Below are 16,372 nucleotides of genomic sequence, written 5' to 3'. Positions count from 1 at the left end.
TTGTCAGAGTCGGGGATCCACCGCGGAGAGTCAGAGCTGATTTATGGTTCCGCGTTACACCAACGCAGAACCTACGGCGTAGGGAACGCGGAGACGCGCACCGTACGGTGCGTGTCGGCGCGTAACCCCACGGCGTAGGCTCTGCGTCGATTTAACGCGGAACCATAAACCAGCCTTCAGAGCTGACGCACCGGAAACTCCCTAATAAGGACTGGCGTCCTTCCTCTTACCTGCAGAAACAATAAACGTACAGTCATGTCTGTAAGAGTCTCTTTGAGCAGAGTTAAAAGAACTGGGGAAGGCATAAGCTCCGTTACAGGGGCTTACATACTTATAAAAGTCCAAACTGTACAGCTTCAAGGGGAAGAAATACTGAAAAAGCAGATGGAAATGTAGAATAAAGGTGTGGTTAGTTTTAGATGTCCTTTAGGCTGCAGAGTGCAGAAGTAGTAACCCTTCAATAAAGAGGGTTTAACACACTAACTTTTCTTCATCATTCCGATGGCTTGAAATCCTGCATCTATTGTAAATCAACAGATCTGCTTATGTAATCAGTTCAAACAATAAAATGCCCATAAAGGAGTCAAAGAAAGCGATTTCCCTTCACTGGAAAACAAAGATGCAGTGGTGCTGAAAGAGAGGGGAGAAAATGGTGACTTTTAATCAGTGATCTTACTCTAAAATTCCAGTTTGGAAATAATTTTCAAATAGCTACTCAACCAGAATTATATAACATTACATTGTTTTGATGGGAAAATTATATTCTGGCACTGGCTGTAGGATTTAGCTTTCAGTGGCTTCTAAGGATGTCTGTGACATGAACTCTCATGACATCATCCTGGCCTCATACAGTCAATAGAAAGCTCTCATTGTGAAGTTGGATTGTGGAATTTGAAAGATGTAGGCATACCAGGCATAAAGGGTCAAACTGAGGATTTTGGGGGCATAAGATCTGAGGAGGAAGATTTGTCATAAAGACATAATAAGATGTGTTTTGCACCTAGAAGCAGACTGTTCATCCTCAGATTCATACAAAACTGTCCTTGAATTATTAAATTTTTAAATAACTAGCACTGATTATCTGTAAATAAGTGCATGAGTTAAGTTAGCAGAGCGTTACTTAGTTATTGAACACAATGTGCATGAAGGGTATATCTCTGTTCACTATATTGACACTTTTGGACCTAATTCATGATTTGGCAGAGCCAAAATCTGATGGAAAAGCGAAGACATTTGAAATCAAAAACACGTGTGTTTTATGTTTTACAGACTGGATGACGGAACTAACGTCACCCTATCCAAGAGTAGTTTTATTTCTCAATCTTCTGTCAAATTCAACATAACTTTTTCCACTTTTCCATCTCTAACATACTCTCTTGCCATTACGAGGTCCAGTTTAACAGCCCTGGAGCTGCCGAGCCCCGCCCTCCCTGAGCCGCGTGCAGTGACAGCTTAATAACAAACATAAGTAGTAGAATACAGATTTCCATCTCCACCCTTCTGAGCGGCCCACGTCAAACATTTAATCACAGTTAAGCATTCAAAGGCCAAACACTTTCACATTACTAACATTTAAAAAAGAAAATGCATTAAAGGCCCGTCCTCTCAGCCTATGAACCCTTTTTTGGACAAACTCTGCAAGAAGCTATGAAGTAAATGAGAGACTAATTATGCATTCCTGTTACAATTATAATGTCATTTATTTACCTATTCTTATATTTGCTGAGACAAGTTAGACACTGAATCCATAAATTATGCATTTAAATGTCTGGATAGGTTCGTAGAAGTGGGCCTAAGACTCAAAACCCTCATTATATTCATTTTGCTTAACCTCTACTCCAGTTTCTCTGTCTGTGCAGTTGTGACTCGCGTAGAAGTCATCGAGTGGGTTCTTTCAGCCTTCAGAAAAGAGCAAATTCAACAGTTGTGTGGTAGTGAAGGAAAGGAGCTCCTGGGCACGGCTGAGCTCCTTTTCAAAGAGCTGTGCTGACAAGGCCTAAATTAGGAAATATAGTAAGTGACTCATTTATTTGAAAAATAAACGAATCCAGTTCGACCTTTCTCTTTAGCAGGAAACCACATTCTCTTTTGTTGGTTCACTAATAACATTGCCAGGCAGCTACAAATCACTCTTATACTACGTCGAATAATCAAAGGAAGAGCCTTGACACTGAGACTGTGGTCAGTTTTCCTGTATGGAACAGTAAAAGAGCAGAAACACTGCAAAGAAATCCCCCTCTGAGCATGATCATGAATCACTCCAGTTCACTCAGGATGTTTGAACACCCTCAGCAATCACAGGTCTTTTCCTTTTACTATTTAGATTAAGTGGTCTGCTCACCCAAACTATCTGCTTCTTACGGAATTTTACCGCACATAGTTTTAGTTGCACAGATCGTTATAGAGACTATTTTTTAAGATACTTTTTATTCATTTCCATTGCCTAACTGACATCTCAAAAACAGTTCATTTCAAATCCCATTTTGTCATCGCAGCCTTCAGAGAACTGTGCTCTCAGGAGGAAATATATTCCTGTTTTACAGTACTTTATAGAGACGTGAAAGCTCATGAAGGAACACGCTCACAGAGCTCTGGGAGAGCGGATTGTGCAGGACTAATCCCTCATTCACACCCATTCGCTGACCAATGGGAATCTCTGGCCCTGGTTTGCCCTGCTGCTTTGTGAACCAGAAAGTCACGTCCAGCAGACTCACGGGGGCTCACAAGTCACCGAATACACCAGAACAGAACCTGAATCAGAATGGGAATTCACTGACAATTAACATAATCCCTTCTAAGGTAGTTTAAAAGCGAAATGGTGCAAAAGTTGAATATAAACGTCATAAAAATCTGCAAAAGCTGTAATAGGTGTAAAGCTGTGCAAAAGACAGATACATATGCAATAACATGCTTGTTAACCTGAATGAAAACTATAAACAATAAAATTACTGAACAAAAAAGTGTGATTAATATGTACTGTTATAAATACAAGCGGCAAAAAAAAGAAATAAAAAATATTTCAATCTCGTGACGTCAGATACAATGTTAACGAACAGGAATTCAGTAAGACTTCTCATCCTACATGATCTTTTATTTTCTGCCAGGGGTGAGTTGACGGCTTGTGGGGGTAGATTAAAATATCACCAGTGTGTAAAGTGCTTCCTCAACAGCCTTGTAGATGACACACGTATGCGCACTTAAAATATTCTGACATGGAAATTCAGTTTATTTTAATTCTCCTACTTGGTGTAGACTCAGTCATCCAGATCATGGTAATCCCCAAAAATGTGAATCAAGACAACTGGACTCCCTGTTCTTGGCTCTTGAAGATGTTTCCATCCAGAACTGTAACTGATGATGCCCTCTGGATGAAAGGTGAAACATCTTCAAGCATCAAGAACAGAAAGTCCAAATAAAAAGAAAGTCCAGTTGCTTTGAATCAGGCTTTTGGGGATTATTTCTCTTACTCAATAAAGGAACATGTAAAATATTTATTTGAAGAGTATGAACTCCATTAACCACTCCCTGGTCTTAATAAGGTCAATTTAGCATAGAACATAATAAAATGCCTTTATTGTCATTGTATTGAAATACAAACAAATCTGAGAACTGCTCCAGATTCCTCGTTACGCATCACATTCAATTTCATTATAAACCAAAAAGAAACCGCAAGTATCATTCATTCTGCGTGCATACACATACGTTAACACATCTCACTCTTGCAACTGTTCACAAATCATGTTCTGCAAGCACGCATACCCTAAAACATAAGACACATCACACACACCCAGATGCATAAAAACACAAGTGAATATTAAATAATGTAGATAAAGTGCTGTGCATCGGAAGGAATCACATAATTAAGGATGTTGGACTTCATTTAAGACTGTTATTGGCTTTGTTCTTGTATCTGACCATTTTTTTAAATTATTTCTAGGTAACAATAGGTAACAATAAAGATGCGCAAAACAAAAACAGAAACGCATACAGGTACAGGACAAGAGGGGGCGCTAGAAAACAAACAAAACAAACAGACCAACAAAACAGTACAAAACAACAAAATCAATGTTTGTGATCGTGTATGTGGGTGCATGCATGCGTGTGCGCGTGCGTTTATGTATGCAAGCACATGTGTGGTGTGTATGAGTATGATGGTTTTCTAGAATTATGGTTATTTTAGGACAGAGACAACAGCCAAAAAAAGTAAATAAATAAAATACAAAAATAATAGTTAATTAATGAATAACTAATACATAAAGTAAAAGAAGGGGGCAATCAATCAAACAAATAAGTAATGTGAAGTATAATAATAAATATCTATCGTCATCAATATCACAATCCTCTTTGAACATACAAAACAGTAATAATGGCAATATATAAATAAAAATACACATATTCATTCAGAAAAGAAAAGGAAAATATGTAACAATAATTATGATTGTGATATGATTGATTAATAATCAATTAATAATATAATAACAATATTGACAGAAATAATAACAGTAATATTCTAACAATTATAATAATCACAATTACAGTTGTCATAGCAATAATAACAGTAATATTAATATATCAATCACAATCAATAATAATGTATCTGCCTGTTCTTATTTGAAGACACCCGTAACATCTCCCTAAGGTTATACAATCTTCCCAGAAAACTGGATCTGGAGATGTGAACAATCTACTTTACTGCAACTTATTTTGTAACACATTGTTTTAAAGAATAGTAAATCTGCATGTTGGAAAAAAAACAATAACAAAAAGACATGTGGTACTGTGGATCCAAAATATATCTTGTGTCACTGGGTCTCTCAGTGCGTTATGCATGAACAAATACACATGAAAAAAGGACCCGAGCAAAATGCAATATTATGAATCATTTTTGCTCTGGATTGCCTAATTTCGTTACATTTGCAGAGGTGGACCAGCCTCCATCCCTCTGGTGCTGCTGGGATTAACGCCTCAGTTTCTCTCAGTCATGCCCTCAATCTGTTGGCTCCTCTTTCAGTCACGGTGGTGGTGGCGGCTGGATTTTGCTGCTGGAAAAATTCACTTAGCAGTTCATCATTAGGGGCCATTATGTGGACCTGTGTTGCTTCCTCCTGGATGGCGGGAGGTCACTAATCCCTGGCCTCCCTCCATCCGCTTCATGTAAACCCTCAGGGGTGAAATCCTGCAAGGCTTCCTGTGGCCAGGCTGCTCTAGCAGCAGGGTACCTGATTACTGGGGATCCCAAGGCATTTGCACTTGATCTGAACGTCTAATATGCACCAGTAGGTATCGTTTTTAGGCATTGCCTTTTGCATGTTAATGTGGCTTGGTACCAGATCTCCAAAGGGACCTGTCATTTTGGCTCCCCTTGAAATAGCACCTTTGTTTTAGTTTGAAATATCCAAATGTTGCATATCATCTGCACAAATCCTCCCACTGGGGCCGAATACATGGTAGCATTCCAGCAGTTCAATATTGTCCTCTCTAGTCTATGTATGTTTTGTTTTAGTAGCCTATTTCTTTTCAGTGTGTCCTTGTTCTCCAGCAACTGATGTGGACTTTTTTAATATACATCAGCTATTGGGGAACCAGGTGAGCTCCATGGCGTTTCTTTCTTTCCCAGGCAGGTGGGATTTGAATCTGTGTCCCCTGTGCCAAAAGCAGCGACAGTGCCTTTAAAATGTGTGATGTACACATTCTCCCAGCATTCTTGACCTTTATAAATACCAGTTAGTGTGCAGAAAATTAAAAAAAAGCCTAGATGTGGTTTTGGTGTCTCTGCATCACTTATTCAAATGAGCAAATAAGTTTTCTGCAGAACATAAATAAATATATATAAATAAATAAATATATATATATATATATATATATATATATATATATATATATATATATATATATATATATATATATAGACCTTCAATGATTTAAAAAAAAAAATCATAAACACTATTGGATACTGAGGCAATAACGTCATCACTGCAAACTCGCACTATGTTTATGATACAATTTCTCCCATTTAGATTTGTTTTCCATATAAAATACATCTTTTAAAACAGATGAAAAACATGTGAACTGCATTCTTTACTTGTGGCCCATTTCAGTTTCTGATATCAGAATGAGTCTGATAAAAGGGAAACGTAAACAATAGTTCAGCACAAGCTTGCAAACTATCTCCTTTTATAAGCAGCTTAGCTGAAATCAACACATTTAATTAAATGTTAAAGAATTCAATTGATGCACTAAACTGCCTAACAAACATGTTCGTCTTCCTCAACTCTGAGGACTGAAGTTTCCTCATCGTTTCATTAACTCCTTCAGCTCATATAAGTAAAATCCCACAATAAATCCTGTTTGACTGTCAAATATTCAAATAATATCAATTCTTCATACTTCCAGGACACAACAGGTATTCCTGAGATCTGGCCAGAGTTGTCCAGGTCACAGCAAATGATGGAGCAACACATGGTCTGACTTGATTGAACGCAATTGCTCAGATAATCCTGCACACACTTGAAGCTGCCAGTTGATGGCAGAGTTCGTCCAGAAGATGGCTTAGTCCTCATCATAACACCAAGATACAGTTGAAAATGTCCACTTTTATTTTGTTAAACCCCAAACAAAAAATAAATCAGACATAACCTCACATTAAGAACTTATAGCAGGCAAACAAAACTATAAATAATATTTACAAACTATAAAACAACATTCGTTTTCATGAGATCCATGTATTGTTGGTAAACAGTCTTTCAGTCTTGGGATATCGATGAAACTGGGTTGCAGATGAGTTTCGACACCCTGACCTGCAAGATGTGTATAATTTCTGTCGGACAAAAACGTTCAAAAAATGTTTCACTGCTTTTCAGAGTTTTGAATATTTTCCTTTAAAAGTAAATTTAAAAAAAGTACTTCTGACACCAAGAAAGAATAAGAAAAAGTTTAGACTAAATTTACTTTTTCCAATTTTGCTAAAGAGTTCAAAATAATTGTAGAAGCACTATAAGATATTGTAACTGCACAACTTGCCGAATGAGCGCTAGTGAGACTGACAGGATTAATTATCGTCTTCAATATTGGCAATATGTCTGTCACGAGTGGAGATAAAGGATGTATTTGTACTTTATGTAGATATCCATCTAACCTCATCTGTATTGCATTTTACACAAAGTTATTTAATCTCTGAAAATGTCATTTTTGGCCTGTGTGGAGCATTCATTAGTATTTTTGAAAATGCAAACAATCAATTAAACAAACCAATCTTTTAAAATAACACCAACAACAATCCACAGCACACCACCTTCCTCTGGGAATTTCAATCAGCTTTAAAAGAAGGAAGTTTAGGAAGAAATTCAAAACAACAACAACAAAAAAGAAAACCCTTCTCCTCAGGAAGAAAAAAAAAAAAGAACATTTTGAACATTTATCCCAATGATTGTCCCATTTTCTAATGAATGCTCGCTGAAGAAATGCAACTATGAACAGCTGTTTGTTAAAAGGATCGCAGTAAAACAAAAGCCTATTGAACGCTAGCAGTTTCTTTTGCTTGTCAACATTCCTGCAAGATGATGAGTGATAAAAATACACTTTATGCCTGTTAAATCTCTCAGATGTTCACTCTTGTGTCATTGTTTCCGTTTCCTCTCTGATTCTAAGCAAAAATTCTCGAAAGCTTCCTCCATCTCCGGCTCCATCCCATCCTCAATGTCGGATCTGTAAACACAACACAATGAGTGATTGAAAAAACCACCACGCCTGCAACTTTTGACATCTTTTCAGAAATGTGCGCTTTTAACAGTTTCTGCAGCCTACGAAGCAAGTGGATTCTAGCTGCTTTTGAGCAGACACGCCAAAACGCGAGCCCACAGATGCACTCGGTCCTGAGAGGGAGGACAGGAGCGAGTTAAGCCCTCATTCACACCCAACTGCTGACTAAGGTGAATCTGAGGCCTCGTTCAACCCTGCTGTATTGTGGGCCACTCAAACACATTTGCCAAGGTCAGAGGCACACAGGTCACGGGCCGTCATGTGACCCGTCTGGTGAGGATGCCATCCCATCACATGATTAAACATGTGCCAGTATGGTGGCACGGCCAGCTAAGGTCAGAATCATACCCTGAATTAATGCCCAGATCATTTCTATACAGAGGGCTATATTCCATACTCTATTCTTCACTTTTTCCAAACATACATAATTTGTGAAAAAGGTGCAAAATTAAAGTTAAATCCCAAATGGTCTAATATGGCAACAAAACCAGCCTCAGACCTGCAAAGAATGAGCGCTGAATTAGCTAAACTCATTGAAGGCGTTCTGACCTGCACATGGGTGTATTTTTAACTGTTCACCAGAGCAACAGGCATCACGTTACACAGGCAGCTCTGAACACTCACACAACAAGCATTATTAGACTTAAGCTATCATTTTGTATTTACAGTGTATACTTACAGATCATTTCCATTTTCTCCATCGATATCATGGAAGTAGTCTTGTCGATCTAGAATTTCTTGGTATTTTTCAGCATATTCTGTGAGAGCAGAGAGAGACGCTCAGACATGGAGACTGGACCACAAACAAGTTTCGATTTAAAGAAAAATATTTGTATTTCTATGTGGGCTGTTTAAGAGCACTGGGAAGAGTTATGTTAAAATGTTTAACTAGAACAATTATTTGCAACTATGCCGATGAAAATGTTATCATCATGGAAAAACGGGTAAAAATAACTGAATAACAGTAAAAACAAATCAACAGCTTAATGAATTAGATTAGCTCTGTTGTACGATCAAGGAGTAAGATCATTTCTCTCCTTTCTTACGTCTGTCTGCGTGTTTGTAGAAAAAAAAGAAGAAGAGGAACACAGTAGAGTGGACAGTCACTAGTTTACAATAGGAACAATAAAAAAAATTAAAGCTGCAACAGCGATGAACGGGCCCTCACGCGTGCAATTTTCACCAATAAAGGTCAAGGACTCAAAACTAAGTCAGATGACCTCTATGATCAATCAGATGAAGGGGGGTGCGCTTTTTGGCGTCTATCGTCGCCACGGTAACACTTTTGACTGAGAAAAGTAATGCGCGTAGTCGCAGGATGGAGACGCACATTTTGATGTATAACACACCTGGGTGCACGTTACGGTTCGGGCCGTATCAACTGCCGAAGAAATGGCATAAATTGCGCCAAAATTACACGATTAATTCAAAATGGCCGACTTCCTGTTCGGTTTCGGCCATGACGCCAAGAGACTTTTCTTTAAGTTGCAACATGATGCAGGTGTGTACCGATTTTCGTGCATGTACGTCAAACCGTATTGTGGAGCTTGAGGCACAAAGTTTTCTAGGGAGCGCTGTTGAGCCATTAGGCCACGCCCATTAATGCAAACCATTAAATATCACATTTTTCGCCAGGCCTGACTTGCGTCCAAAATTTGGTGACTTTTGGGGCACGTTTAGGGGCAAAAAGGCCCTCATTTCGTCGGAAAAAAAATAATTCCTACACATACAATAGGGCCTTCGCACTGTCAGTGCTCGAGCCCTAAAAAAAAAAGTATCAATAAATAAAGTATCAATAGTGTAGAGAAAAAAAAGAAGAAGAAAAAAGTTTAGTCTTATGAGACTGAGGTTGTATGATTAAAAAAAAAAACAACAACCAAAGTGCTAAATAGGTTTTAGCGGTCTTTGACATACAACTTGGCAGACACTCACCTGGGTCAGCTGCTGTGAACGGTGTGCCATCTTCAGTGTAGAATGTTGGTTCATTCTGCGAGAAAAGGTATCAGGTATTAATGACATTTTGAGGCAATAAAAGATGTTTAAAAAAAAATAAAAAAAAGAGAGCAGGGTGTGCGGGGCTAACCATGAAGTAGTTGGGGTCTGTGTCTGGGGTGGCGCTGCTCGCTGCAGCAGCAGAGCCCACTCGGCCCCAGTCACTGGACCTCAGTTCCACTAGTTTCAGGAGCATCTGTCTCACATCCCTGAAGGAAAAGAAAAAAAACACATCACGGTTTCCTCCCGGACGCTGAGAGCATGTCTATTCTGAGCTGCGGCACATTTCTGAAGTGTCATCTCACTGCTGATTTTAGAATAAAATATTACTCTTGTTATTTGTGTTAAAAAGCTACACCTGGATGCCCTTCACTGGCATCTATTTGGACTGAAATACTGAAACAGAAAATAATTGGATGGCTGTAGGAGAAGATTACATAAAATCCTCTGTTATTTGATGATGAATAACTTTCACCATTTCTCTTTTTCTTTTTTTAAGGATGGCAAAAACCACACCGTGCACCCGCTGCACAGCAAATGCCATCACTGATATACACACCTACTGCAGGTAGCATCCAGAAGAACAGTTTCTATCCTTTGGATAAGTTGTCCCATGTCCCCTTTTCCGCTCTGTTTCCATGCATCATCCAGGACAGAACCTGTTAACTGGAAATTCAGAAATATGAATGCTTCTTCTTTAAATGGCAGCCATCAAATGCACAACTGTAAACATTAAATCTGCAGACATATATAGGTGAGTTTTGAAACCTTGAGCAATTTGACTGCACAGATGAGATTTGAATCCACAGGATTAGAGAACAAACTGATTAACAAGTCTTTCAGGCCAGAAAGGAGAATATCGGCTCGGTTCGGGGGTCCTTTTGCACTCTTTATCTGAAACAAAAACACAAAAAAGGTTATTGTCACTAAATTAGAAAAGGGAAACTAGAACGAAGCTAGAGAAATGTTAATGATTATTCTGAAAAACTGTCAATCTTTCCTAGATATACAACTTAACCAAGATGAAATGGACCTGGTTATTAACACGCATGTACATGTGTAAGGGGTGAGATTAATGATGAAAAATACATATAAGGTTTCAGAGAACATTTACTGCTATCCAGATCCAGAAGAAATCCCCCAATTATTTCAGCACGGCAATGACAATCCCAACCCCTGCACAAACGAAAACACTATAGACGTGAAGTAAAAGAGTTGAGTTGTTAAACTAGCCTGACTGCAGCCCAGATGTGTCCCCTGCTAATCACATTTGGTGTATTATAGAAAAAAAAAAAGGGGGAAAAAAAATGCAGACAAAGTGTCTGAAATGCCATATGGAGGAAGAATACGGGAGCTACAGTAAGTCAGTGCGCAATTATGTAACAGAAATTAATTTCACACAGTGCTTTCAAGGATCATATCCAACTTCTTTCTGGCATAAAATGTAAGAATAAATAAATAAAGGCTTTATATTTTACAAACAAATGAATTAAAAGAATGGGTACCTGCTCTTAAGTACAGGCAGAACACTGAAAGGGACAATTTGCATTGACTACATTTCCAAAAGAGAACCTTATGTGCTCCATGCAGTGACAGCTTCTTACCTCCAGATGCAAATAAAGTTCTCCCAGAAACAGAACAAAAGAGTGGAACTTCTTCTGAGTCTCTGGGTCTCCACGAACAGCTACATCCCTTTGCTCATACTCTATTCGACATCTACAACAGACCATAATCTTTCTTTTTAAATCATATCTTGAATGATTACAATGTATGCTTTTGTAAATAAGTGACCCTACAAATGTATTCAAAACATTTCTGCTCTTTCATGACACATGTGTAAACATATTCTGCCTCATCTAGTCCATCTTCTTCAAGCTCCTTATTGCTCTAGGCAACCATTGTATTTTTTAATGTTAAGACTTAAAATCTGGTCTAAATCTGACTGAAACAAAAAATCAAATTCAATAAAAACAGAAATAAAAATTACCTTTTCAAGAGGAGCTGGCGAAAGTTGCCAGCTTGTGGGCTGATGGAGAGGTGGTGGGACAGGTAGTTACAAAGCCTAGCACCGGTGTAAGAGAAGTTTGGAATGGCAGTAGACTGAAATAAGACACAGCTTTATTACTCAGTTGTGCGTTTTGCCCCAAACATGCAATATTCATAAAATATTTAAGTTCAATAAATGCATTCAGCTCAGTATCATACATTCACACAGAAAAAACTAAAATGTTTAATAACATGTAATCTAAAAAAATCATAATAAAGATCAAATTAAAACAGAGTGTGCAGTAACCTGTGTGTAGATCAGTTCCACCAGCTCCTGCAACAACGCCTCAGTGGAAACCCAGGAATTGAGCATTCCAGTTATGTATTCAACATCAGACTCAAAGGATCCTGGCGAAGAGCTCAGGTGGCCGAGGAAATCTGTGACCATTTCATCCAGCGTCGGTTCACTGTAATAGCTGTCACTGTCGTCATAGTAACTGGGATCCTAGACAAACATTCACAATACATAACTTAAAAACCTACAATAGAGAATCATATCCCAGCTTCACATCAAAAATGTATGAAATTGTCACTACTCTATAATGGATGCATAACTCTGCAAACCATTTCTCAGTATGAGATGCAGTCACGGTACAAATACGAACACATCATCTTATGATCTTACTTCAAAAGAGTTAATTCCAAAGGGGACAAACTCTGGAGCACTAGCTGAAAGCTTTGATGACTTGACCAGGGTATCCACGTCATTACACCCTCTGGAGGCAGACACACTGTTTGCAGTCGCACTTGGTTGGAGTTTGCTTTGCTTTTTATAATCTAAAACAAAGGAAACAAAGTTTTTAGGCTGTGACAGATGCAACATCTTATGGACAAACTATACTGTCTCTGGTTCTGCAAGAGCCTACGATTCTACCCCTGCCTTAGAAAACAATAAACAAGATAAACTCAAATCTATAGAGATTGTTTTAAACAAAATATACATTTCTGGCCCATTTGACCTGAAAGGTGCTGGATAGTACTTCCAGTCAGTGTTTAGAAGAAGGATGACGTCTGAGGAACGACCAACAATAAACTAAAAATCTCACTTTGACAGTTAAACAGTGGCATTAAAAGCAACTTTTAGGCAACTACAAAAGTATGTAGTACAAAGGAATTAACCAAATCTGTCCAGTGGTATTATTAGCTCATTCATGAGGTTTGATAGCATTTGCATAAACTGTAAAGATAATAATCCTTCTGAAAACGAAACCAAGATACCAGCAGTCACAGATATGGAACATGACTAACAAGTCAATATTTAAGGTTAATAACCTCATAATATATAATATTAATGTTCTGCAGCTTACATGGATTAATTGTGAGCACTTTTCCTCTTTCCTGCTTGGTGTCAAAACGTATACTTACTTACAATTATACTTACTAATAAACAAACTCCTTTCTGCCTACATGTTACTTTTACAGCACACTTCCTAGGAAAGGATCTCTGAAAACATGATAGTTTGGTAGATTTAACCCCTTTCAAGTTGTTTGGGCTCTTTCTAATGCGGTGATATGACTTCATGTCAGTCAGAAACAGCACATGAACTTTTATTAATAACAGAGTCAACACACAGCTAGCTCATCTCTATTTTAGTGCTGTGTAATGCAAGCCGTGTTGAGATTGGAGGGTGAACTTCAGCTGATCTCTGAGTTCAACATAAAGTTACAGAGATGAGGCTCAGCAGCAGCAGCTTCACTGTAGCCAATAATCAACTCCTGGGAGGAAATTAGACACAACAGCTCCAGATGAGCAGCTGCTTTACTGTTGTTTGGTGTCTGAAATCACAGAAATCCCAGAGCAGGAGAGGGGAGTCAGTAATATCAGTCTAAATAATGTAGAGATAGTATGGTGTAAAGAAGTATATTTATATACATATTTATATGGGCATGTGTGTACAAATATATATAGAAATACTGAACTATGTGTATGTATGTATGTATAGGTAAGTGTGTGAGTATAATTATAGTATAGCTAGTTATTATAAATACGTGTTAATAAATGATTAGTGAATGGGGGTAGGATTAAATAAGTTTACACTACGTCTTACTCCTTTTGATGCTACTTTTATAGCCACTATGCTCCAAAACTGTGGAACAGCCTGCCGGAGGATCTGAGAGGAGCTGGAAATGTGGACATTTTTAAACGTAGACAAAAAACTCATCTTTTTGGTCTGGATTTTATGTAGCATCAAATTTTATAGTTTTATTCTGTTTAACATTTTTTAGAGGTATTTGTTTTATTTATATATCTATTTCTTGTAATGTTTTTATTATTATATTTTATTATTGTGGACTGATTATTTTTTAGCCTTAATCCTTGAACTTTCATCATTATCTAAATTTTAATTAACTATGTTGTATGTCAGTGTGCATTGGTCTCCCAGTTTATATTTTTATTTTTATTATGCTTATTTTTCAGTCAAAATGTCAAAGCACTTTGTATTTCATGTACCTGGATAAAAGGTGCTATACAAATAAAATTTGATTGATCGATTGATTTTTGCACATGTAATTAAGATATTAAGTTTTAAAGTATGACATTCTTTGTTTTGTTTTCTTATCTTCTCTTTAATTGTTGTCTTTTACATGTACAAAATAAAAATAGAATCAATCAAATATAATATTATATATATATATATATATATATATATATATATATATATATATATATATATATATATCTGTAAATAGAATCTCAGGTCTTCACTATTCAAATGCACCTTAACCTTTTTTATATTTTTTATATTATTTTTATTTCTTATAGTTTGCACTATTGTTTCTTATTTGTCTTGCACTGGAGAGGTGATGCTGCTTTCAATCTCACTGTACCCAGGTACATTGACAATAAAGTATTCTATTCTATATCTATTTATCTATCTATATATATATATATATAAATATCTCCAGCAGTTATCTGCTGACAGCTCGGGATTATCTCGGGTTGAAGGAGCAGCACCGCCCGCAGAGGCGCCGGCTGTGTCATATTGTGATAATATAATAATAATATTGATAATATCCCGCCCTAACTGGATGTTAAACCCCCTCCAGCCCCCCCAGCCCTCCTCCAGTCGTACCTGCGGGCAGCGCCCCCGGCCCGCCGCCCTCGCTGGGGGGCGGGGAGGTCTTGGGTTGTCTCAGCGGCTCCCGCTGGTTGAAGAGCGGCCGCCGGGGCTCCTCGTCCCCAGCCGGGCCCCCCGGGCCGGGGCCGGGGCCGCGGGCTCTGCCGGCCCCCGGAGCTCGGTCGAAGTGGTCGTTCATGACGAGCTGCTGCAGCCTGGACTCTAAACCCGCATCTGAGGCGGGACCGAGCTGCGGGTTTGTTCTCCTCTCCTCCTCCGAGCTGGGGTTGTCTTCGATGTTTGGGGTTGCAGTAAGAGATTATGTGTAATCACACTCTCACACCGCCTATCTGTCTTTCATGCTGGCCTGGTCCCGGTCCGCGGCTATCGTAGTAAATAACGCTGCACAACTTTACCCACCACTTCCTGTAACAACAGACCTGCTGCTGCGGATCATCCGTCACCCGGTGGGACGGCCAAGTGAAGCTAACGCCCTCTAGTGGTGTGGAGTGTAAGTTCGGTTTAAACATTTGATTTTGATTTGATTTATTTTATTTTTGTACATGTAAAAAAAACAACACTTCAAAAGAAGTTTAAGAAAACAAGACAACAAAACCAAGAATTTCATCCTTTAGCACTTGATAATTTAATTTACATGTGCAAAAAAGGAATAGGAAGAAGTGTAAACTTATTTAATCCTACCCCCATTCACTAATCATAACCATATTTATAAATACTGCGCACTGTACTCACACTGCTAAATAACATTATTATTATTATTATTATTATTATTATTATTATTAGTAGTAGTAGTAGTAGTAGTAGTAGTAGTAGTAGTAGTAGTAGTATTATTAGTATTATTATTATATACTGTAATTATACTCACACACATACCTATTCATACATAAACATAGTTGAATATTTCTATATATTTGTACACTCATGCCCATATGAATATTTATATAAATATACTTATTTACACTACAGTATGTATATATCTACTTACACACATAATCACACACACAATATATATACCCATACATACGCATACACCCATACATACCTACCTACACACATATATATATATATATATATATATATATATATATATATATATATATATATATATATATATATATATATATATGTATATACATACTTATCTTTAATAAATAAAAACTGCACCCACCCAGGGGGATAAAAGCAACGTGCTAGTAATGTGTTGGTTACACATCTTTTTTTTTTAAACATGTGTTTATTAGTTTTTTGTTTCCCCTCCCTTCCCCTCTTCCCCTCGCTAAATAAGTAAAACGATGAAAATAAAGAAAAAAAGGAAGAAAAAATGTAATAAATAAACACATGAATTAAATAAATAAGAGTAGACAGATATTGCTAACAGTTTGAATTTATTACAAAGCACTGAATGGTATTGGACCAAAATCCATGCTTGATCTGTTAGTTCTCTATGAAGCTCCCAGACCCCTGAGGTTCATCTGGATCTGGTTTGTTGTTGTGTA

General features: G+C 37.7%; 1 protein-coding gene across 1 annotated transcript; it reads right to left on the bottom strand.

Moving 5' to 3' along the window:
- Window positions 1–6,578: 6,578 nt before the first annotated feature.
- Window positions 6,579–15,290, bottom strand: paip1 (poly(A) binding protein interacting protein 1). The gene is made up of 11 exons (XM_061729530.1): window positions 14,871–15,290; window positions 12,422–12,573; window positions 12,044–12,241; window positions 11,738–11,850; window positions 11,355–11,466; window positions 10,519–10,644; window positions 10,310–10,416; window positions 9,842–9,959; window positions 9,691–9,745; window positions 8,438–8,516; window positions 6,579–7,704 (listed from the first exon to the last, which is right to left on the bottom strand). The coding sequence occupies exons 1-11, from the start codon at window positions 15,052–15,054 to the stop codon at window positions 7,617–7,619; spliced, it is 1,332 nt and encodes a 443-aa protein (XP_061585514.1). The 5' UTR covers window positions 15,055–15,290; the 3' UTR covers window positions 6,579–7,616.
- Window positions 15,291–16,372: the final 1,082 nt, after the last annotated feature.

Source organism: Cololabis saira, chromosome 9, assembly GCF_033807715.1.
Source record: "Cololabis saira isolate AMF1-May2022 chromosome 9, fColSai1.1, whole genome shotgun sequence".
Taxonomy (NCBI): Eukaryota; Metazoa; Chordata; class Actinopteri; order Beloniformes; family Belonidae; genus Cololabis; species Cololabis saira.
The sequence above is the reverse complement of the archived record's forward strand: the minus strand, read 5'-3'. Positions and strand labels throughout refer to the sequence as shown.